Source organism: Onychomys torridus, chromosome 2 (assembly GCF_903995425.1).
Source record: "Onychomys torridus chromosome 2, mOncTor1.1, whole genome shotgun sequence".
Lineage (NCBI taxonomy): Eukaryota > Metazoa > Chordata > Mammalia > Rodentia > Cricetidae > Onychomys > Onychomys torridus.
The window spans coordinates 127,775,905-127,801,992 of record NC_050444.1 but is presented as its reverse complement, the minus strand read 5'-3'; the positions used below and the strand labels follow the sequence as shown (position 1 = coordinate 127,801,992).

The following is a 26,088-nucleotide window of genomic DNA, read 5'->3' as shown; positions in this document are numbered from 1 at the left end:
GTTGTTTTTCTCAAGGTAGCGGCAGCCTGCCAGTTTGAGCTACTATGGCGGGTTCCTGGCGTGTGAGTCTGACCTGCAGTGTGGCGGGAATGAGGAGTCTACAAGCGGCACTTTACTCTGCTACATGGTAGATTTAGCCTTTGCTAGTTTAAAAAAAGAAAAAAAGTTTCTGGGCTATGCACTACTTTGATAGAACTGCTTCTGAGAGTTGATGGTACACATGGCTCCAGACCCAGAGCTGGCGGTAAACTGTACCACCGCCATGTTGGGAAGCTGAGGTGGGCGGAGCCAGCAGCCACAGCGGCGTTTCAGTCTTACAAAGATAGATATTACACAGAGAATCTGGTTTATGTTGTCTTTGGGATTTTTAACCACAGAAAAATATTTGATCATAAAAGCTGTTGAGTTAAACAAATATGTAAATTTTAAAGGTACTTTGACTTCAAAATTTGGATATAAGGATATGTTGCTTTGGAAAAGAGTCTCTGCTTTTATTTCCACAGAAAGCCAGAGGCTATGGATTTGTTCCAGATTAAGATACATCAGGTTTGATCAGCCAAGACCACCTGAAAGGTCTCCGATGACACCATGTCCCAGATGATCCAACATCCAGAATGGTTTCAAGGCAACTGGCTCAGAGGTTCACCCTAATGGACTACTCCATAATCCTAAAATTTTCTTTGTGTCCCCATAAGATACAGCGCCCCCCTCCAGCAGGAAGTAGTAAAAAAAACTACGCCCACATTCCCAAAATTATCCACCTGGCTTTGGAGATGGAATTGGCTCACTCCTTCTCTAAACCCAGACATGTTGCTAAAAGAAAAGGTTAAGAGATTCTTGTGTCCCAAATCAGAAGAGCCCTCTGGTGTGGGACAGAGAAAAAACATTTTTCTTTAAAGCAGGTTGATTATAAATGAGATCTCTTTCTAAAGAAGAAAGGGAAACATGATATAGATATAATAGGATGAAAGCTTAGATTAGGAAACTTACTTCTAAAGAGCAACAACTTGTTTAAAATGTTTAACATTGGTTTAGATTTTAGTCTATTGATACAAACTTAGTTAGTTAATTTTGTTATACTATGTGTATATTTCTAATCGTGTTTAAGGTATTATGTTTGTATAGCTCATTTTAAATTGAAATGGATAATTAAAAATAGATTAATAATTAGTCATCTATGATAATCATACTCATAGCCATGTTAGTTTAGTCTTCTAGATATACATAGACATATTTCAGATAGATAGGTAATCTTCAAATACATCAAAGACTTACAGAATATGGCATTTAAAATACTTTTAAAATTTAGACTTTCTGGACAGTGAGACATGTCTGCTCCTGGCAGCACCAATTTACTTCAGAGAGGAGGATGGGCATTGAAGATACTTCATATGGAGTTTATCTTCACCTTGGCAAAAATAGCCATTTTGGCAAGAAACTATTCTTGCCTGGACTGCTTGATCGACTGTACGTGCAGGACCCATAGAAAGGTGACCACTGAACTTTGCTTGACAAAATGGTCCTTCAGGTTCCTGCTTCGCAGAGGAAACTGCCAGACATTCTACAGGACACTGAGAGAAGTGACCAAGAGACTCTAGCCCTGTGGGCTGAAGACAAATGCCCCAACTTTACAAAGGAACATTAGGTGACTGTCCAGGCTGCCAGCTGTCTCTGTCTACTCTTGCAAGACTCCCAAAAAATGCTTGCATCCTTCTCCCTGTTCTCAGGTAATATTATATCCTTCTGAGGTCTTTGATGTGGTTGAAGACTAGATAGTTATAATTTCCTCAGTTATGATAAAAGATATGTTAGATATAAAACCTTAGACTCATAAATATAAGATAGATAGGATATCTTCTTTAATATTATAACTGTAATTCTTGCTTGATAATTGTTTTGTTATATGTAATTTTACTATGTAAAAGTTAAAACCTTCCTTAAAAAAAAAAGAAAAGGGGAAGTGCTGTGGATATCGCTCTGTACAAATAAAATGCTGTTTGGCCAGTGGCTAGGCAGGAAGTATAGGCGGGACAAGAGAGAAGAGGATTCTGGGAAGTAGAAGGCTGGAGAGAGACTCCACCAGCCACCGCCATGAGAAGCAACATGTAAAGACACTGGTAAGCCACAAGCCATGTGGCAAAGTATAGACTAACAGAAATGGGTTAATTTAAGATAGAAGAAGTAGATAACAAGAAGCCTGCCACGGCCATACAGTTTGTAAACAATGTAAGTTTCTGTGTGCTTTCTTGGTTGGGTCTGAGCGACTGTGGGTCTGGCGGGTAAGAGAGATTTGTCCTAACTGGGCCAGGCAGGAAAACTCTAACTACACCAGTCAGACAGTAGTAAGGTGTAAAAGTATCCCTGACTCTGATTCTGGAGATGCTGTCACTTATACTTGGAATAACAGTGTGCTTAGCTCTGAGCCAGTCCTGAAAAAACAGAGAGAACAGACAGTCTTAGACTCCCTATGTAACTGGAATCTTCTTCTTTTAAACTAGTACGTACACCCAGTGAAAACTCTAGATTATTCCTTACCACAGTATCTTTATAAAGATGAGGTGCTTTCTCTTCTAGAACTTAATGAATGATTTTAGGCTCAGATTTGAATGATGGATAGAAACTTAGCTATGAGTGATGGATGAAGGAAAGAGAAGCAAAATGTCACTATTCAAAAGATTTTCAATACTACTGGCTGCTTAGAAAGTATTTCTGATGTAACTGAACTCCTATAGGAATGAACATATACTTCTCAGACATTTCTAGATACTAAAATGTTTCTAGCTGAATTGAATGCATCTGTTACAATCCCACTTCTCCACACTTAGATGACTCTCCCATTCCCATTGATGACTCTTCCATTCACCAGCTCAGAGAAGCCAGAAATTAGAAATATTTCATTGTCTCATGTCTTTATCTACATTCAATTAACACAAGTCCCATGAATTTTAATTCTTATATATTTCCTACATTTTCAATTCTTCTATCATTTTTTACTACTGAAATAATTTTTAGCTCCTTAACAAGGTTCTCTATCCTAGAATTCATCCTTTACAGAGAAACTAAACTATATGGCATATACAATAAAATTGACTTTCTTATTCTCTTGCTTTTACCCTACACTGACAATCTCACCACAATATGAAGGCACAAACCAAATCAAATTGATCCTTAGACCATTTCTGTCATTTTGTTGTCTGTCTCTGTCTCTCTCCACCTGTCTCTCTCTGTTTCTGTCTCTTCCCTTGTCTCTGTCTCTGTTCTCTCTCTCTCTCTCTCTCTCTCTCTCTCTCAGTCCTCCTTAAAAATGTTGTCAATATCCTTATAAACCACAACAATGATGAGCATGGAAAGAATTCCCTAACAGTGTAATAGTGGAACTTGTATCTTGTCAGTAATCAACAACTATTTATTTTCACTTACAGTCCACTGAACAGGAGAGACATTATGCCTATAGTAGTCTGAAAGAAAATAGCTCCCAAAGAGAGTGGCATTATTAGTAGGTAGGGCCTTGTTGGAATAGGTGTGGTCTTGGAGGAACTGTGTCACTGTGAAGGCGGGCTTTGAGGTCTCATATATGCTCAGGCCAGACCACTTTCTGTTGCCTTCAGGCCACAATATAAGAACTCTCAGCTCCTTCTCCAGAACAATGAACAATGTTTGGCTGCATGCTGCCATGCTTCCTGGCATGACATAATGGATTAAGCCTCTGAATTATAAGTGAGCCACCCTAACTAAATGTTTTTTTTATGATTATTAATTAGAGTTACCATAGTCATGGTGTCTCTTCACAGCAATAGAAACTCTAACTAAAACAATGTCTCATACTAGGAACTTAGTGAACTTCATGAGGTGAGTGGAGTCATGGACCTTAAAGGTGAATCTTTATACCACCACTTTACAAAACCAGTGTAATTCCTAACTGCATTCTAAACACTTATTCATATACCACAGATGCATTTAGCTCTCACTGCTCCTCAAAGAAGCTTCTCTTTACAAGAGATAGGGTTCATTATAGATAACCACAACTAGTCAAAATGCAAAGAACAACTGGTATCAGGTTTCCTAGCCCCAATTTATATATCTACAAAACTCCTGTAATTAAGATTTGGGGAGCATTGTGAAAGAGTGGGCACAATAATTTTAAGAGCCAGGAGACCAGAAAATATGCTTTGTTTTGCCTCATAGAAATGACAAGCAATCTTCACTTAGGATACCCCAACAATAATGGATACCTTTAAAAGACTTGAACATGGAATGTACCAATTGGCATGCTAACACAAAGGGGAAAGTCTCATGGAAGTCTCATCTTCAGACCAGAAGGATGAGCCTCTTAATTGGCTATCATATACCCAGTGGTCAGCTCTATAAACATTCTCTCTCTCTCTCTCTCTCTCTCTCTCTCTCTCTCTCTCTCTCTCTCTCTCTCACACACACACACACACACACACACACACACACACACTCACACACACACACATTCATGGATGTGTGTGTGTTCTTTTTTTTGGTGTGTGTACATATAAATATACATATACACACAACAATAACAAGCAAAGGAGACCATTAATTTGGGATTGAACATAGCAGGACATAAGAAGGGCTTGAGGGAGGAAGGGAAGGAGGGAAACAATGTAATTATATTTTAATTTAAGACGATACAACCTGTCAAAAATGACTCCATCTCTGGCTCAACAAAAGAAGAATGGGAAGCAGAAGCTGATCCTGTTGGAATAGGCTGCTATGGAAACAGTCAATCCTCAATGGTGGGAGGAATGTCTGCATAGCCAGGATAGCTGCTCACTTGGATGCTGTTAGATCAGGGGTTGATTATATGCCATGTGGGAGAAAATCATTTTTTAAAGAGATCTCCATGGGCTTCAGCTTGCAAGTGTCTTGAGACAATAAGGCCTCCCTACTTCCTCAATCTTCTCTTCATGGACATCAGTATGAGGAGTTCCCACTTCAAGGCAAGCTGTTTCTGTGACCAGGCTTGTTCACAGCAAGCAAAAGTGGGAAACTGTTTTTGGTATTTATTTTATTTGATCCATATAATCAGTATAGACATTTTGGGTGAATAATTTAAGTCCCCTAAAATAAACCAATGGAGCCAAGATCATCAAATCCCATGGTCAACCTTGATGAAGTTAACCAGGTAAACACTAACTCCTGTGATTTCTTCTGAGAAGCAGCTTTTTAAAAAGGCATTTCTTACTAAGTGATGAAGTAAAAGGCAACAGAAAGCCAATACTTAGCATTTATATAAATCTTTATAAAAATATATTGCTAAGTTATAGATATCAATTAAGAATATATTGTTTGGTAGGAAATAAAGGAATTAATTTTTATATTTTGTTTTTATAATCACAGGTTTTTAAGATAAATTTGGATTCAAAATACAATCACTCTCACTAATTAGCTGTGTACTTTCTTAGATAAGTTGTTTGATTTGTCTATACTTCTGTTTCCAAATCTTTAAGATAGAGTAACAGTATAGACTTCAAAGGTTGTTATGACATTTATATCAGATAATATATATCATCAGCTTAGCTAGTGCTATGTATGATGCACAAATATGCTCAAAGGATGTTACTTTTGATTTATGTTACTCTGAAACATGTTCTGAAAGGGAAGGTTTATTTCCCTAAGCCCAGATGATGAAACAGATAAAGTAGTGTGCAGCAATTTGCTAAGTTTGACAATGAATGGTCTGTGTACTATGGTAATAGTACAGGTGGGATTCAAATGTTGATCAACCTGATTCTAAAACCTCCATACTGGGAATAGTGCAGTTATTGATATGATTATGCCTGCTGTTGTCAACATTGTAACTACTAATTACACCAATAAAATGCCTTTTTACTGGTTATGACATTTTGAGTCTTCAAATAAAATGCAGACGTGTTTTCACAGATTCATCAGTTCTTAGAGTGCAACAGATACCATACAACATCAGTCACTGTCTCCATTTCAAAGTAGGAGCCATCTTGGTAGCACTCTCAGCATTTCTAAGTCATATGTCTAAGCTAGACCATATATGTTTTGGGAGGGAAGATCAGAAAAACAGATTATCCCTGGGTAGAACAGTGCTAGGGGAAGCAAAAGTCTAGCTTCCATGTTGAGGGAGAGCTCAGTAAATAAAACATACCCATCATTTTTCTGACCACATTCAACTCCTCAGGCTGCACAGAAGTGGCTTCCTACTTCCTAGAGCTAAGCACAGGTCAGAGGAAAGTGCAGACAGATAAGCTTTACCTACATAGAGACAACTGAGGAGTAACAGGAGCCCATAATAAGGACTAACTCCAAGAGGACCTGGAGAACTGTCATGCATTTTTTTTTTTTGTATCATCATCAGTTACCACTTTATCCAGTTCTGCAGCTGTAAGGGCTAAGAGAAAATTCTGAAATAGAGTATGGCCTACAGCCTTGTTTGGTTAAGCAAAGGCATAAAAGAATAGGTAAAAAGTCTGAATCAGACTTTTCAACTATGCTAATGACAAGATGTCCAAAAAAGTAATATTGTAAACACAGAGAGATAAAGGCAGGTTAGGTCCTGAAGCAGATCAGAGAAGAAACTAAACAGAGCCCTACTGGCAACATCACCCCACCCTGCTGACCTTTGAGGAAAAGTCTCCCCACAACATGTTCTTTCAAGCTTCCCATAACAACAGATAGTTCAAGAAGGAACTTGGCTGACCCAGACAGAATTAACATCAGACAGAACTAAGTACAACTTCTGGCTCTAGTTCTTAGAAGACATGTGTTTAAACAAGAAAGTTAACCTAAACCCCATATAAAAAGAAAAGAAATAAGCAGTTTATAATCCTAAAGTAGGCTTCTAACAGAACTCAGTCATGGTGGCATCCTACTCTAAGATTTTCATTCTCTATAATGGCAAGAAACTAAAATTCTATATTTTATGAGTCACCTAGACTATGATATTTCATCATAGTAATATAAAAGAAAAGGGTTTACTGCATGACTAAAATGTGTCTCTTTGTTTCATTGTAGAGCAGGAGATACCCAATCATCAATCATTGGGCTCACATACCTATGCCCTTAGTTCTTGGCTTTTTCAGCTAGAAAAGAAAGTTGCTGCTAGAAGATTCATCTTTTACTTTTTTTTTCCTTTTTTGGTCCAAACTTAATGACTTCTGCTGTCTGTAGTATAAGGATCATGAATGGGAGAGAGCGCTAAAAACTCTTAGCCATATGTGCTGTGTATATCACTCTGTATAAATAAAACACTGATTGGCCAGTAGCCAGGCAGGAAGTAAAGGTGGGACAAGCAGAGAAGAGAATTCTGGGAAGTGGAAGGCTGAGGCGGAGAGACACTGCCAGCCACTGCCATGACAAGGAAGATGTAAGGTACTGGTAAGCCACAAGCCACATGGCAAAGTATAGATTAATAAAAATGGGTTAATTTAAGATAGAACTAGATAACAAGAAGCCTGCCACAGCCATACAGTTTATAAGTAATATAAGCATCTGAGTGATTATTTTATACATGGGTTGTGGGACCGTGGGGGCTTGGTGGCACCTGAAGAGAAGCTCTCCAGCTACACATCTGTCTCCCTGTCACCCTTTTATGAAATGGCAGCTTGGACAAACAATAACAAGACTGAGTAATATTCTTCTGACCTAGTTAGACAAAGGAAACTTTTAAATATGTATGAATATTGCTAAATGAAAATCAGGAGGCTGATTCAATGGTTGTGGTGCATATTAACATTTTGTTATCAACCACTTTATTTTATGAAAGGCATTGGAAGCTTCTATTCTCTTGTTAACAAAATAATTATGTTTTAATATATCATGTTATGGTAAATAAGCTGAAAAAATGCAATGGCATTGGAAGATGGAGTAAATAATTTAGAAAGAGATAGACTAGCATTTAATAAATGAATCTGAACTGAGACAAATGGGGTAAGGAGGCATATGTTCCAGTTTCTGAAATGATACTTATTTGCAAAGGCAAACAAGGAATCTGAGTACAGTAGTTTCTCTTTGTAAACGATATATAAATTGTTTTCTATTTGGTCCTCTTTAGTCAATTGTGTGACTCAAATCCAGTACTTCCATCAGCTAGCTGAAAACTCTCAGCCATCTATCTCCCTGTCATCCTTTTATGGAATGGCAGCTTGGACAAACAATTTCAAGACTGGGTAATATTCTCATGTTATTGCTCATGCCTTGTTAAATTGTAGGATGCCACTGCCAGGGGCCCTCAAACAGACCTAGCTACACAACTTTCTCCTGTATGCAGAGGGCCTAGTCAGGTCCTATGTAGGTTCTCCAGCTGTCAGTCTAAAGTTCGTGAGTGCCTACTAGCTTGGATCAGTTGTCTCTGTAGATGTTCCCATCATGAACTTAACCCTCCTTGTTCATATAATCCCTCTTCTCTCTCTTTGACTGGACTCCCAGAGGTTAGCCTGGTGCTTGGGTGTGGATCTCTGCATCTGCTTCTATCAGTTACTAGATGAAGGCTCTATGATGACAGTTAAGGTATTCACCAATCTGATTACCAAGGTAGGCCAGTTCAGGCACCCTCTCCACTATTGCTTGTAGTCTAATCTGGGATCATCCTTGTGGATTTCCAGTAATTTCCCTAGCACTAAGTTTCTCCCTAACCCCATAACATCTCCCTCTGTCATGATATGTCTTTCATTGCTCTCCTACTCTGTCCTTCATTCAGCTCAACCATCTCATTCCCTCATGTTCTAATCTTATTGGCCCCCTCATCCCTAGTTTACTCAAGATCTATCCCTAGTGAATGAGCTGGCTTTCTGGAGCCCATGACCTGTGGTGGGATGCCTTGCTCAGCCTTTATGCAGCAGGGAGGGGCTTGCTTGGTCCTGCCTCAACTGAAAGTACCAGGCTTTGCTGACTCTCCATAGGAGGTCTTACCCTTTCGGATGAGGGTAGGGGAGGGGGTAAATAGGATGAGAGTGCTGGCAGGAGCAGGAGGAGGGATGAGAGGGCAATCTGCAGTGGGTATGTAAAATGAATAAAACAATTTCTTAAATTAAACAAAAGAATGACAAAAATTCATAGGATGCATTTCTCGAACACTACCTTTTTTTCAGTTTCTACTGCTGTAGGAGCTTAATTCTCTTGAAAAATAAGCAAGTCTAAATGGGAAAACCTATTAAATACATATTTAAAACATAATTCTGAGAAACATACACTTGTATATGTTATCAATCCTTTCTATATTTATGGAGTGCTAGCATTGTGCTAGGCTCTTTGTTAATTGTTAATTTAATTTTCCCAATGAACATAAATGATTCTATAATATAAATGAGTAACTATAGATCAAAGATGTTTATGAACTTGTCTAAGGAGACAGGGTATAATAATACAGTGCAATAAGTACTAAAAATCTAGTACAATTTAAGTAAACCTTTATCCATTAAGCCATATTATTGATATATGAGTCATATTAGAAGTGTTATCCCATTGGACTGGAGGATGTAGGCAGTATAGTGGTCTGCATCAGTAGAAGAAAAGATCTTCTTAGATATATATCCTTGATGTTATTTTCAGAATAGAGAAGGGCTTTAGGCCACCTTAGGACAAAATTGGAAGGCTGAGATATTCTGGTTAGAAGTCTGGCAAACCCATAAAATCAGGAAAGAGCTTAGACTATAGAATCCAAGACTATGACCCTGAGATCTGTCCAGGGCCAACAACTAACAGAACAAACAATACCATGGATGCTCTCAAGGTCCCAGAATCAGAAGGACTGGATATCCAACAGGCAGTTCGTTCTGGATTTACATTATCCAGTTATGTGAAACTTGGTGAGTCCCTTGTCTGTTCAAAACTGAATCAACTGGGCATGAAGATTCTCACCTGTAACCCCAATATACAGGGGTTAAGGCAAAATGATTGAGAATCCTAGGATAGCTAACTTGGGCTACATAATGAATTCTAGGACAACCTAGGCTATAGTGGGAGATTTTGTATTAAAAAGTGAACAACCCCTCGCCCCCCAAAAAATTAGCCAGATTTTAACAGACGTCTCACCAAAGTAGATATACTGACAAGAAATAAACATTTGAAAAAAGATATTCCCTATAACATATTTTTAGCAATGGTGCTTACTTAAGAGTAGTTGTAAACTGGCTAGCTTTGCTACTATGGCTAAGAGTGGAGACTAGCAAGGAATCTTTCTGAGGCAATAGAAATGTTCTAATACTATAGTGTAATATTTATCCAACTCTACAATTTTGCTCAAAATCCTATGACTATACCATTACAATAGGTAGGCTTTATATGTAATTATACATGAATAAATACAATATATGATTAAGATAGCCACATAAAGAACTTTCCCAGGATGTCTTGATGTTCAAGCGTTTTTTGTTTTTTGTTTTTTTGTTTTTTGTTTTGTTTTGGTTGAATTACCAGGAACTACTGATGAATAACAAAGTAAAATGTCTGCCCATGCAGCACTGGTAGCAGATATGGCCACTATGAGAAACAGTTCTGGCACTAAAATGCAAATATCTCTTGCCTGGGCTCTCAGACTCCATGTCGGCATATTAAGCTTTCCCACTTGTAATTATCCTCCCTCCAAATTGGGATAAGGACTAATTAATTATGGGGGTGCCTCAGACACAAGTCATATCAAATACCCTGCAACCCAAACCAAGAGAGTGTTCTGCCTGCAAATGTATGTCTAAATGCCCCCAAACCTTGAGCATCTGCTTTGAGACTCAATGTAAGTGGATTGAATTGATCCACAGAGTTCTCCAACCTGTTTCATCTGGCTCAGGTGGAGCATGGACATTCATCAGATTTACTTTCTAAATATGAGACTCAATGTGCCGATCAGAGGGGCAACAAAGAGTATTAGAATTAAAGGATTGTTTTAAATCTTGGCCCTCATACATGTGAACTTACCTTGTTAGCCTTATTTAATCCCTGGGGAAATTCTTCCTACTACATGAGCTACTATGAGAAATAAATAGGATTGTTCATATAAAGACAAAGATCTAACAACTGAAAACAGAATATAGCTAACATGACAGTGAAGGTTTTCCAAGAAGTTGACCCTGATATTCATGTCTATCTTAATCTTCCAGGAATTCCTTAACCCAATCAAGGCAGATGTCTAACTAAATATAATCATGCAATGACTCTGGCCCTCTGTTTTCTGGGTAACCTTATTCTAAGCTTTGTATTCAGCAATGTTACTCATCCCTAAATATGCAGGCTAAATCTCATCTTCTGCATGCTGTTTATTTTGAACACTATCTCGTTAAATAATTCATATCTTTAATTTTATGCTTTAAAATATGTTTGGACATATTTTCTCTGGTATAGAATGCATTTATTTCTGAAAACATACTGAGGCTTGTACAACCTTGTCATATGTCTCTACCATGCCTCTAATCACATCTAAACCTCATTCAGTTTTTCAAGTCATTTTTTCACTTTATAATAAGAATGAAAAATCACCTTATGAAAGGGGACATAACATACAAGCAGTGAGATGTTAGAGGTGGAAACAGAACTGAGGCTTCCTGTGGCAGAGACCTTAGCTGTCCCTCAATATCAATTATCCTTCATAACTATATGACTACCAATTTTTAGACAGAACATGGCCACTCAAAAGACTTCATTTCAAACACACTTATTTTTCATAAATGTGGGTAGGAATTCTACTGAATGACATGCCATACAGCTGCTTTATTTCTTTCACCCACTCCTTTTATTATTATTTCTAGAACACAGACAAAATGTGGAATTTCCTATCAGATAATGAGGTTGAAGGTTACTTCCCATGGATGACAGGGAAAGAAAGCTGAAAGAATGACTCCCTGTGGCTTTCAGGGGGAAATACAGTATTTTCTGTAGATTGCTAACCTCCAGACTTACATAGAAAAGAAGTAAACTTCTAATGATAAAAATATATTGTATAAAATAATAATAAAAGAGAACAAAGAAATTGACTTCTATCTCATTTAAGTTGTTATTTTTGCTATTACTCTAGATATCTATTATTAGAATCTTGTCTAATTGTCCTTCCTATCAATCCCCTTAAACATGTATCCTAATATATTCTTTCATTAATGCAATCATTCACTCAATAGCCAGCAAGTGTGCATCTATCTTGTCAGACATAAATCTATGAGGGGGTTTTGGTGGACAAATTCAAGAAATAAATGCATTCTCTTCTTAAATGCATAAATACTAGGGAAGTTTAATTTTCTTAAATTATCTACTAATTCATTTATCTAATGAGCATTTATCTTAGACTTTCTCCAACAATCTCATTTCAAATAATCCCAGGCTCTGGTGACATATCACTGATAGGATTAAGTGTGTCTAAAATGCTCTTTTTACTCTACATTCATTCTCTCACCTTCTTCACCCTTGTTTGTTCCCTGGAAGGGTGATCTCTATGGGACACACCAATGGGCTCTTTTGCCATATGGTTGGGTTGCCTAATAGGGAGTCTTAGTAGGATTCCAGACAAAGGTAGGAGAATGAAGACTACACACAGTCATGATATATACAACACTTTGATTAATGGCAGACACACAGTCACTAGGGGTCCCAAAAGGTTATGTCACCTAGTAATAGCATACCTGTTTTAGTTTAGTAAGTACATTTTATAAAGCTCTCAAAAACTCACATAAGATGGCATGTCTAAACCATTTTCTTGCAAGTAAGAAATCTATGATTTTGTTTATTGTCTCAGTTTGTTTCCTGAGATGGCTTCTCAGGCTAACTGTATGTCTTATATAAGATCACTTCTCCAACTTCAAGTGGTCTGCTTATTGACTCTATGGTTTGGTTCAGAAAAACATTTCCTAATTTCATACCAATTGACTTGTTATTGGCCCTAGAAAACTTCACTGTATCTCATGATTTTAATATATACGGTTTATAGCTTTTAAATAGTCTTCCTTGAAATATCCTAATTTGAGCCTACCTTACCATTTGCTTCATGTTAGGATGCTGACTGATACACCATGTGCCCCAGTTTTTAGTTCTAAACACAGTTTCCAGATACAAATGGAATCCACCAGAAGAACTGTTGGGAAGGATGTTAGAGCAAAGGAAAGATACTTAGCAAAATAACTTAGAGAATAGAGAACCTCAGAGTACAAGAATATCATCATGATTAAAAAATGGCTTGCAAGCATTTGTGGCACATGTACCTTCCTATTTCTCTCTCTTTTAAGAAATATATTAAGAAGTGGAACTTAAAGGTGAAACCCAAAGGCACTAAACAAAATCCATTTCACTACCATGACATGTCAGGAGCCCTAGTATTGTCTTCCAGACCACAAATACATTAGTGTATTTACCTGGAATCTCTGGTGACTATTTAGTATGTCTGCTTTCAGGTACAATACAGATTTATAGAATGAACCAGAAAGCCAAATCATTATTTGCTTGTTCCTTTTTACCAATCAACACATTGAGGGAATCTTGTGTATTTAATGAACAGAAAAACTTCAAATTCTGATTTTTGCGGGAGAAAAAGAGAGAGAAAGATAAAAAAGAGAAAACAATACAATGCCCTCCTGAGATGCCCACATCCTAACTCATAAAAGTTGAGAATATGTTGCTTCACATGGCAATGGCCCTGTACAGGTAAGATTAAGTTAAGTATCTCAAGACTATGGGAGAGATTACTTTGGTGAGCTCTCTTCAAATATAAAAAGCCTTACAAGTGAAAGAATGACACAAATGAATGAGAATCAGTGAGACTCAGCCAGCCATTGCTGGCTTCATAATGAAGAACCACAAACCAAGGAATGCAAGCAGCTTCTTGGTGTTGAAAAGGGCAGATTGGAACACAGATCTGTTAATACCATCTTTTCAGACTAGTGAGACCTACTTTGGACTTTTAACCTCCAAAATTACAAGATAATAATTTTTGGGTTATACCACCTAGTTTGAATTTTTTTTCACATTCACAACTGAAAATGAATATAGAATGGATGATTAAAATCTATAGACCAGGAAACCAAACCCAAAGAGTGAAAGTAAAATTGGGAAGTGAATGAAGGCAGAGATAATAAGCACATTGAGTCAGCAGCACACCAGTTGCTAACCTAGACACAAGGTAAGCTGGTTTTACTAAGAAACAAATTCAGAGAATTGCCAGCATGAAATGCTTTCATGACCTTTGAAGCACCTAGCAGACACCTTCTTTTCTTTCAGTGACTTTGGGGTTCTCTAGAACTCTTTAAAGCTAGTTCTTCCAGTTCCCTTCATGATGACAACCATCTGTCTCAAATCTTATTCTCTTAATGTCTGGTACCCTAGGAGCAACAAACAATACCCCAAATAATCATTACATGATTATTGCTAAGTATAATAATTATTTAAATCTTATTTCTATTTACTATTTTAAAATTTGCCGGAGCACATAGTCTATAGATAGTTTTATAGAACACTAATTTTCATCATTTGTAGTCTACAAAACTTCATTGCCAAGTTCCCATTTTTCGAAATGGGGACCCCAAGCATGATGCTGGCCTTACCACACTCTGTCCTAGCTGTTCCCGGAAGAAGTAATCCATGTTTCTTTTTTGTAGGCTATCGAGGTAATGCTGGAAGCGAGTATATGTATATGGGTAGCAGTAAGCAAACTGGTAAATATCATCTTCTCGGTCAAAACAGAATGCAAAGGACATCACATAATTCTTCCTGTGGTCGGGGCAGCGATAGTAGTAAACATTTTTAGGTGGCAGTCTTTGCCTAGAAGATACAAACAAAGACAATAGTTTAAGACTCAAGACGTAACAAGCAGGAATGAATGCCTAGGAAAATGTCAAGAACAACAGTGTCAGGGAAATAGGAGAACCATGAAACTCCACATGGTAAAAAAGCATCACTTTGTCAAAGACTGCTTCTATGCTTTCTCAGTTATTTGGAAAATGTAAAATTAACAGAGACAAACAAGTTTTGAACATATGTTTATCCCTATTTGGAGCATTTATTATATGCCTAGGCATTGTGTTAAGATTTGGGAATACAATAGTAAATATGACAAACAAGGTCTTGGTCTTCATGAAGTGCATATTCTACTAGGAAAACATCCAATGAACTTAAAAATAGACAATATAGTTACAGATGATGTGGTGGTTTGAATAAGAATGGCCCCCACAGACTCATATTTAAATGTTTGGTCCCTAGTTGGCGGAACTCTTTGGGAAAGAGTAAGAGGTATGGTGTTTTGGGAGAGGGTGTGTCATTGGGGGTAGCATTTGAGGTTTCAAAAGCCCATGCCCTTCTTAGTTAACTCTGTTTCTGTTTTGTACTTGCAGATGGAGCTATAAGCTCCCAGCTCCTGCTTCAGCTCCATGCCTGCCTGCTTGTTGTGATGGTCCTTACAATGACAGTCATGCACTCTAACCATCTGGAACTCTGATCCCAAATTAAACACTTTAAAAAACAAGTTGTCTTGGTCATGGTGTTTTTGTCACAGCAATTGAAAAGTAACTAAGAAAGGTAGTAATCTTGTACAGCCATGCTGGAAATCAGAATGGCAGTATCTCGGAAAATTGGGTATGAACTTACCTCAAGACTCAGCAATAAAACTACTGGGCATATACTCAAAAGATGCTCAACCATACCACAAGGACACTTGCTTAACTATGTTTATAGCAGCATTATTTATAATACCCAGAACCTGGAAACAGCCTAGTTGCCCTCTCAACCAAAGAAGGGATAAAGAAAATGTGGTACATTTATACAATGGAGTATTATGCAGTAGTAAAAACAATGACATCATGAAATTTATAGGCAAATGGATAGAACCAGAAAAAAAAAATCATCCTCAGTAAGGTAACCCAGACCCAGAAGGACAAACATGGTATATAGTCACTCATAAGTGGATATTAGATACAAAGCAAAGGATAACCAGGCTACAATCTACAACCCCAGAGAAGCTAGGTAAAGAGGAGGACCCTAAGAGGGTCATGTGTGGATCATCCCAGGAAGGGGAAAAGGTTAAGATCTCCTGGGTAAACTTTGAGGAGGGAGTAGAGAGGAGGAGATATGGGGTGGGAACATGAGGGATCAAGATGGCTGAGTTTGGAGAGGGATGGGGAGGGAGAGCAATGAAAGAGATATTTTGAAGAGTGAGCCAGTATTGGGTTAGAGAGAAGCCTGGTACTAGGGAAATCCACAGGAACCCATAAGGATGTCCTCAACTAAGACTCCTAACAATGGTGGAGAGGGTGCCTGAACTAGCCTTCCCCTGTATTCAGATTGGTGACTACCCTAATTGTCATCATAGAACCTACATCCAGTGAGTGTTAGCAGATACAGAGACCCACAGGCAAGCACTTGGCTGAGCTCCTGTAGTTCAGTTGAAAAGAGGGAAGAGGAGCTCCTGTCCATTCCGGAACTCCCATCTGGACCAGAGGTGAGTGTCTGGGGTTATATCCAGAGAGGCAACTGCCCCTGGGTCCCACCGCTGGACACAGGCCATCCAGAGAGGACCTGACCAACTTGGCCCCAGTTTCCAGCAAATTAGGGGCCCCTGTGGGAAGGCTATTCTTTTCCAAGACTGCGGGCAGACCCTACAGTCTCCAAACCCTGCCACCACACCTATCTGCCCAAGACCCCAGCTACTTCCTGAGAATCAGAGACCAGCCCCCAGCTTCCATCCCGCCCTGGAACTCCCATCTGGACCAGAGGAGCTACTGTATGGACAAAATAAGGAGACCCCAGGGACTTCCCGAGACTCAGAGTCCAGCTTCCGAGCTCCTATCCGGCCAGCACTATCATCTGGACCAGTGCTCCCATCCAGCCCAGAGCTTCCATCTGGACCAGAGAGAGGCTCCCTAATCTGTCAGCTCTCTCTGGAACAAGTACACTGATAAGACCAAGAACGAACCCAAAAGGAGATGGGCAGACATCAAGGCAGAAGTACATACAACAAAATGAAGAGCAATACAGCATCACCAGAACCTAGCCCTTCTCCAACAGCTAGACCTGAACATTACAGAATGGAAGAAGAAGAAGAAGAAGAAGAAGAAGAAGAAGAAGAAGAAGAAGGAGGAGGAGGAGGAGGAGGAGGAGGAGGAGGAGGAGGAGAAGAAGAAGAAGAAGAAGAAGAAGAAGAAGAAGAAGAAAAATAACCTTATAAGTAACATCATGAAGAGGCTAGAGCCTTATAAGGAAGAAATCAAAAATAAAGTGGAGGAACAGACAAAAAATGGGAAGACATCTATTAAAAAAACTAGAGGAAAGGACAATTAAAGCAGAAGAAAACAATAAGTCCTTGAAAGAAAATCATGAAAAAGCAAGGGAGACAATCCAAGACCTGAAGAGGGAAATAGAAAAAATGAAGAAGACACTAGCAGAAGGAATACTGGAAATAGAAAATCTGAGTAAACAAACAGGATCTTCAGAGGCAAGTATAACCAACACAATGCAAGAGATGGAAGAGAGGATCTCTGGTGTTGAAGATATGGTAGAAGAAAAAGATTCATCCGTCAAAGAAAACACTAAAACCAACAAAGTCATGACCCAAAATATCCAAGAAATTTGGGACACCATGAAAAGATCAAACCTACAAATAATAGGGATAGAGGAAGGAGAAGAATACCAACTCAAAGGCACAGAAAATATATTTAACAAGATCGTAGAAGAAAACTTTCCCAACTTAAAGAAGGAAATGCCTATGAAAATACAAGAAGCCTATAGAACACCAAACAGACTAGAACCCCCCCAAAAAAAGTTCCCTTGCCACATGATAATTAAACAACTAAATGTACAGAATAAAGAAAGAATATTAAGGGCAGCCAAGGAAAAAGGCCAAGTGACTTATAAAGGCAAACCCATAAGAATAACACCCGAATTCTCGATGGAGACTTTGAAAGCCAGAAGGACCTCAACAGATTTAATGCAGACACTAAGAGACCATGGATGCCAGCCTAGACTAATATACCCAGCAAAACTTTCAGTCATCAGAGATGGAGTGAGCAAGACCTTCCAAGACAAAACCAGATTTAAACAATACTTATCCACAAAACCAGCCCTACAGAAAGCACTAGAAGGAAAATTCCAACCTAACGAAGGCAGATATACCCATGAAAACACAGGCAATAGTTAACACCACAGCAGTAAACACCAAAGAAGAGAAGTACACACACACTACCAACAAAAAATAAAAATAACAATAGGAGTGAACAATCACTGGTCATTAATATCCCTTAATATAAATGGACTTAATTCACCTATAAAAAGACACAGACTAACAGAATGGATATGAAAACAGGACCCATCTTTCTGCTGCATACAAGAAACACACCTCAAATTCAAATACAGACAACTCCTAAGAATAAAAGGCTGGGAAACGACTTTCCAATCAAATGGTCTTAAGAAGCAAGCTGGTGTAGCCATCCTAATATCCAGCAAAATAGACTTTAAACTAAAATCAATCAAAAGAGATGATGAAGGATATTACATACTCATCGCAGGAAAGATCCACCAAGATGAAGTCTCAATTCTGAACATTTATGCCCCAAACACAAGGGCACCCACATATGTAAAAGAAACATTACTAAAGCTTAAATCACATATAAAACCCCACACATTAATAGTGGGAGACTTCAACACCCCACTTTCACCTCTGGAGAGATCTGCCAACTTGAAGCATAACAGAGACATAATGGACTTAACTGATGTTATGGCTCAAATGGACTTAATATCTACAGAACATTCCACCCAAACAAAAAAGAATATACCTTCTTCTCAACACCCCATGGAACCTTCTCTAAAATAGACCACATACTTGGCCACAAAGCAAATCTCAAAGATACAAAACAATTGCAATAACTTCCTGTGTTTTATCAGACCACCATAGTTTAAAGTTAGATTTCAACAACAGAAAAAACTACAGAAATCCTACAATCTCATGGAAACTGAATAATGCTCAACTGAATCACCAATGGGTTAAGGAAGAAATAAAGAAAGAAATTAAAGACTTCCTAGAGATCAATGAAAATGAATACACCACATACCCAAACTTATGGGATACTATGAAAGTAGTGCTAAGAGGGAAATTCATAGCACTGAATGCCCACATAAAGAAGCTGGAGAAATCTCACAGTAGTGACTTGACAGCACACCTGAAAGCCCTTGAACAGGAAGAAGAAAAGTCTCCCAGTAGTAACAGACTCCAGGAAATTATTTAATTGAGAGCTGAAATCAATAAAAGAGAAATAAAGAGAATAATACAAAGGATTAATGAAACAAAGAGTTGGTTCTTTGAGAAGATCAACAAGATAAACAAGCCCTTATCCAAACTAATCAAAAGACAGAGAGAGATCATCCAAATTAACAAAATCAGAAATGAAAAGGGGGACATAACAATAGACAATGAGGAAATCCAGAGAATCATCAGGTCATACTTCAAAAACCTCTATTCCACAAAACTGGAAAATCAAAATAAATGGATAATTTTCTGGATAGGTACCACATACCTAAGTTAAATCAAGACCAGATAAACCATTTAAATAGTCCAATAACCACTAAGGAAATAGAATCAGTCATTAAAAGTCTCCCAACCAAAAAAAGCCCTGGACCAGATGGTTTCACTGCAGAATTCTACCAGATCTTCAAAGAAGACTTAATACCAATATTCTTTAAATTGTTCCACACATAGAAGCAAAACTATATTACCAAACTCCTTCTATGAGGCTACAATTACCCTGATTCCTAAACCAAACAAAGATGCAACAAAGAAAAAGAACTACAGACCGATCTTCATCATGAACATTGATGCAAAAATACTCAATAAAATTCTGGCGTACAGACTCCAAGAACACGTCAAACAATTATCCACCATGATCAAGTAGGCTTCATCCCAGGGATGCAAGGGTGGTTCAACATACAAAAGTCCGTCAATGTAATATACCATCTAAACAAACTCAAAGAAAAAAACCACATGATCATCTCACTAGATGCAGAAAAGGCATTTGACAAAATCCAACACTCCTTCATGATAAAGGTCTTGGAGTGATCAGGAATCCAGGGAACATACCTAAACATAATAAAGGCAATCTATAGCAAGCCAACAGTCAACATCAAATTAAATGGAGAGAAACTCAAAGCAATACCACTAAAATCAGGAAGAAGGCAAGGCTGTCCCCTCTCCCCATACTTATTCAATATAGTACTTGAAGTTCTAGCCAGAGCTATAAGACAACATAAAGAGATTAAGGGGATGCAAATTGGAAAGGAAGAAGTCAAGCTCTCCCTATATGCAGATGACATGATAGTATACATGAGTGACCCCAAAAATTCAACCAAGGAACTGATACAGCTAATAAAAACCTTCAGCAACATAGCAGGATACAAGATCAACTCAAAAAAATCAGTAGCCCTCCTATATGCAATAGACAAACAGGCTGAGAAGGAAATAGAGATACATCACTTTTTACAATAGCCACATATGATATAAAATACCTTGGGGTTACTCTAACTAAGCATGTGAAGGACCTATATGACAAGAACTTTAAGTCCCTGAAAAAAGAAATTGAAGAAGATGTCAGAAAATGGAAAGATCTCCCATGCTCATGGATAGGCAGGATTAACACAGTAAAAATGTCGATCTTACCAAAAGCAATCTACAGATTCAATGCAATCCCCATCAAATGACCAACACAATTCTTCACAGATCTGGAAAGAATAATACTCAACTTCATATGGAAAAACAAAAAATCCAGGATAGCAAAAAGAATCCTGTACAATAAAACAACATCTGGAGGCGTCCTGATCCCCAACCTCAAGCTCTACTATAGAGCTACTGTAATAAAAACAGCTTGGTACTGGCATAAAAACTGACATGTGGATAAATGGAATTGAATTGAAGACCCTGACATTAACCCACACACCTATGAACATATAATTTTTGACAAAGAAGCCAAAAATGTACAATGGAAAAAGAAAGCATCTTCAACAAATGGTGCTGGCATAATTGGATGTCAATGTGTAGAAGGCTGCAAATAGATCCATATCTGTCACTGTGCACAAAATTTAAGTCGAAGTGGATCAAAGACCTCAACATAAATCCAGTTACTCTGAACCTGATAGAAGAGAAAGTAGGAAGTAGTCTTGAACGCATTGGCACTGGAGATCACTTTCTAAATATAACACCAGTAGCACAGACACTGAGAGAAACAATCAGTCAATGGGACCTGTTGAAACTGAGAATCTTTTGTAGAGCAAAGGACATGGTCAACAAGACAAAGCGACAGCCTATAGAATGAGAAAAGTTCTTTACCAACCCCACATCTGACAGAGGGCTGATATCCAGAATATATAAAGAACTCAAGAAATTAGACATCAAAACGCCCAACAGTCCAATTAAGAAATGGGTTATAGAACTAAACAGAGAATTCTCCACAGAGGAAGTTCAAATGTCTGAAAGACATTTAAGGAATTGCTCAACATCCCTTATTATCTGGGACATGCAAATCAAAACGACTCTGAGATACCACCTTACACCTGTATGAGTGGCTAAGACCAAAAACACAGAAGACAGCCTATGCTGGAGAGGATGTGGAGCAAGGGGAACTCTCCTCCACTGCTGGTGGGAATGCAAGCTTGTACAGACACTTTGGAAATCAATATGGCGCTTCCTTAGAAAATTGGGAATCCATCTCCCCCCCGACCCAGCTGTAGCACTCTTGGGCATATACCCAAGGAATGCTCAATCATACCACAAGGGCATTTGCTCAGCTATGTTCATATCAGCTTTGTTTGTAATAGCCAGAACCTGGAAACAACCTAGATGCCCTTCAACTGAAGAATGGATAAAGAAAATATGGTCCATATACACAATGGAGTACTACTCAGCAGAGAAAAACTATGACATCATGAGGTTTACAGGCAAATCGATGGATCTAGAAAGACACAGGGATCACCCAATGACAGAGAAATGGATGAGATCTACATGAACAATCTGGACGACAGTGGGAGTAATGAAGGGCAAGATTTGAGGGAAAGAAAGCTTAGGGGACCAGGAGATCCCCACTGGATCAAGAACAGAAAGGGAGAATGAGGAATAACAGGCCATGACAAATGAAGACCACATGAGAACAGGAATAGGCAGAGTGCTCAAGAAGTCCCCAGAAATCCACAATGATATATCCTCTATAGACTTCTGGCAATGGTTGAGAGAAAGCCTGATCTGACCTAGTCTGGTGATCAGATGACTAAACACCCTAACAGTCGTCTTAGAACTCTCATCCAATAACTGATGAAAGTGGATGCAGAGATCCTCAGCCAGGCCCCAGGTGAACTCCAGGTGTCTACCTGTCGAGAAAGAGGAAGGACTGTAACAGCATGAATTGTTGAATCCAAGATTGCAAAAAGCACAGGGACAAATAGCCAATCGAATGGAAGCACATGAATTATCAAGCAATAGTGTGGAACCCCCAGCTAGATCAGGCCCTCTGGATAAGTGAGACAATTGAATAGCTTGATCTGTTTTTGATTCACCCAGGCTGTGGGACCAGGACCTGTCCTTAGTGCATGAGCTGGCTGTTTGGAACCTTGGGATTACACATGGACACATGCTCAGCCTGGAAGGAGGGGACAGGACCTGCCTGTACTGAATCCACCAGGTTTAAATGAATCCCCAGGGGTGTCTTGGTCCTGGAGGACATGGGAATGGATGGGAGTGACTGGGGGGAAGGTGGCAGTGGGTGCAGGAGAGGGGAGTACAGGGGAACCCATGGCTGATGTATAAAATTAAAACACATAATTATAAAAAAAGGAAAGAAAATAGGGAAGAGGGAGTACAGGAGAAAGTGGGGTGTCAAGATTATGATGGGAAAAACCACAGAGACAACTGACTAAAGCTAGTGAGGACTCACGGACTCTAGACTAACAGCTGGGGAGCCTACACAGGATGAAACTAGGCCCCTCTGAAAGTAGATGAAAGTTGTGTGACTTGATCTGTTTGTGGTTTCCCTGTCAATGGGACCAGAACCTATCCTGGGCACATGAACTGGATTTTTAGAGCCTATTCCCTACGGTGGGAAGCCTTGATGCAGAATGGAGGGGCTTAGTCCTGCCCCAACTTTGTATGCCAGTCTGTGTTGACTACCCAAGTGAGGCCTTACCCCCTATGAGTAGAAAATATGGGGTGGAATGGGGGGAGAGGAGGGAGGAACAGGAGAAGGGAAGGGAGGGGGAACAGTGATTGGTATGTAAAATGAAAAAAAATTAAAGAAAAAATAAAGAAAAAGAATATAACCTTTGGAATGTGAGAGACATCAATAAGTAGATGCTTACTTTTCTCAGTGAAGTCAGTATTTGTTTTCTATTTTAAGGCTAAGTCATAGTTTTTAAAGTAAACTAATACATGTGAATATTCAAGAGAAGGGAACAAAATATTCAATATTACTCTAAATTATTACTGTTATTTTCTACAGAGTATTATATAAGACTACTTTTATTTAATATTTTATTAATTATTAGAGCTTTTCACAAGGGAATATGTAGATTGTGATCATATTCTTCCTTTATGCCCTTTAACTCCTCTTGAGTCTACCTCTACCTCCTAGCTCTTCACAACTTTATGTCCTTGTTTTCAAAATCCCATTCAGTTCCATTTGTATTGCTCATATACAAAGATGTATGAGGGCATCCACTGAAGAATAGATAAACTATCAGAACTGTACCCATTAAGAAAATGAATTCTTTCCTAGAACCCATTACCACTAATAGCTAGCTTCTCAGATAGGGATGGGGCTAAAATTATCCTCCCTGTTCCATGCCGGAATGCTGACTGATCTGATCTTGTACAGTTCTTGTGCAGGCAACAAGAGCTGCTAGAGTTTTTTGGTGTGATGTTCCTGTCATGTTCAGAAGACTGTTTCACCCTCGTCTTTTCAAGCCCTGGCTCTTACAATCTTTCTGTGTTCTATTTTGCTATGTTCTCTGAGTCTTGTGGGGAGGTATGATATAGATGTCCTATGTATGGCTGAGAACACCATAGACACTTACTTTTTGCACTTTGACCTATTATAAGTTGCTGTGCTCATCTCTGTCTACTGTACAAAGAAGCTTCTCTGTTTAAGATTCAGGGTTACTCTAATCATGAGTTTTATTTCCCATAAAAGCATTTTGTGAAATACAGATTCGAAAATGTGCTGTGTGAGTAGTTTCCCTAAAACACAAAGCTCATATTCTGGTAAAGAACACCAGGAGACCCACAGAAAAAAAAATGTTCCAGTCATAATTCTACAAGATTATTCCTGCCACTCTATTGAGCTACTGTATCATCATGTCTCATGAGAGCCAAAGTGTTCACAATGTTGCTTTATAAAGAATGCCTCTCATTTCTTTTCTTCCTCTCAAAAAAAAAAAAAGTCAGACCAAACTATACCTTTTCCCTTATCTTACACTGAAAATTCTGGGTCAGTAAAATGCACACATTTTTATGGTAGATATTGCTCTTTTGTTAATTGCTCTTTAAGTCTTATTTATCTAGATTGATCTAGAAGAGCTTTAAGAACAAATGATACTTCTGGAGAGTGTTGACACTGGGTGAAGAATATAAGATTCACCTCCCAAGGGTTGGCATTTAGTAGAAAAGCCAATGAGCAAAGAGTGTAGACAGGAGGAGGGAAGTGCAGGAGATGAGGTCAAGAACATCAAGAATGGTGCTGACAGATGGCTTAATGTTTATCAGCATTGGCTACTCTGCCAGAGAACATGGTTTCCATTCTCAGCACCCACATGGTGGCTCACAGGCTTACAACTATTTGTAATTCCAGTTCCAGGAGATATGGCACTCTATTCTGCTCTTTGCAGGTACCAGGTACACACATGGCATGCAGATATACATGTAGGCAAAACACCCACACCTGTGAAATTGTAAAAGAAATGTTTATAATGCTCATGATATTTGTGGAATAAAGTATGTGAGACTCCAAAAAGAAAGAAAAAAGAAAGAAAGGAAGGAAGGAAGGAAGGAAGGAAGGAAGGAAGGAAGGAAGGAAGGAAGGAAAAGAAAGGAAGGAAGGAAGGAAGGAAGGAAGGAAGGAAGGAAGGAAGGAAGGAAGGAAGAAAAAGAATGGTGCTGAGTCTATGCAGGGCAGCCTGGAAAAATTCGTGAATCACAGACCTATAAGCATTTTGATGATTAGTGTTAAAATGATAACTTAACAGAATTCCTTGGGGGTTGGGTATCTGGGCAACTCTAGGAGGATTATCTTAAGTACATTAATAAAAATGGAAAATGCCCACTCATTGTGAGTGGCATCATCCTATAGGCCAGGGATCCCAGACTGTTTAAGAGTAGAGAAAGCATGCATGCATTTATTGCTTTCTTCTTTTGACTGCAGATGTACTGTGAAAAGCTTCCTTAAGTTCTTGATGTCTTAACTTCCATGTTATATTGGACTATGATTTTGAACTATGAGTTAAAATAAACCTTTTCTCCTTGAAGTTGCTTTTGTCAGAGTACTTTATCATAGCAATAGGAAAAGACAATTAGACCAATGTTCTAACATGTTAGTGTTTTCTTGAAAAATCTTGTTTGGTTACTCTCTCTCTCTCTCTCTCTCTCTCTCTCTCTCTCTCTCTCTCTCTCTCTGTGTGTGTGTGTGTGTGTGTGTGTGTGTGTGTGTGTGTGTGTGTGTGTGTTTAATGTCAATTAACTGGTGAATGTCAGGACAAATCTCTCTCACCTGCCATGCCCATAGATGCTCAGACCCAACCAAGTAAACACACAGAAACTTATATTGCTTACAAACTGTATGGCTGTGGCAGGCTTCTTGCTATCTAGTTTTTATATCTTAAATTAACCCATTTTGTTTCCACAGAAAGCCAGAGGCTATGGATTTGTTCCAGATTAAGATATATCAGGTTTGATCAGCCAAGACCCCCTGAATGTTCTCCAATGACACCATGGCCCAGATGATCCAACATCCAAAACAGTTTCAAGGCAACTGGCTCAAATGATATACCTTCACGGACTACTCCATAATCCTAAAATTTTCTTTGTGACCCCATAAGATACAGTGCCCCCCTCCAGCAGGAAGTAGTAAGAGAAACTACGCCCAAATTCCCAAATATATCAAGCTGGTT

The 26,088-nt window shown here is 38.7% G+C and overlaps 1 protein-coding gene across 2 annotated transcripts in view; it reads right to left on the bottom strand.

Moving 5' to 3' along the window:
- LOC118577112 (BEN domain-containing protein 5) overlaps positions 1-26,088 on the bottom strand; it is a 1,024,598-nt gene that overhangs the window by 494,878 nt on the left and 503,632 nt on the right. For both annotated transcript variants that reach the window (XM_036177158.1, XM_036177156.1), the window contains one exon: positions 14,511-14,727. In XM_036177158.1, coding sequence (XP_036033051.1) covers positions 14,511-14,727 — 217 coding nt within the window. The remainder of the gene's footprint in view (positions 1-14,510; positions 14,728-26,088) is intronic.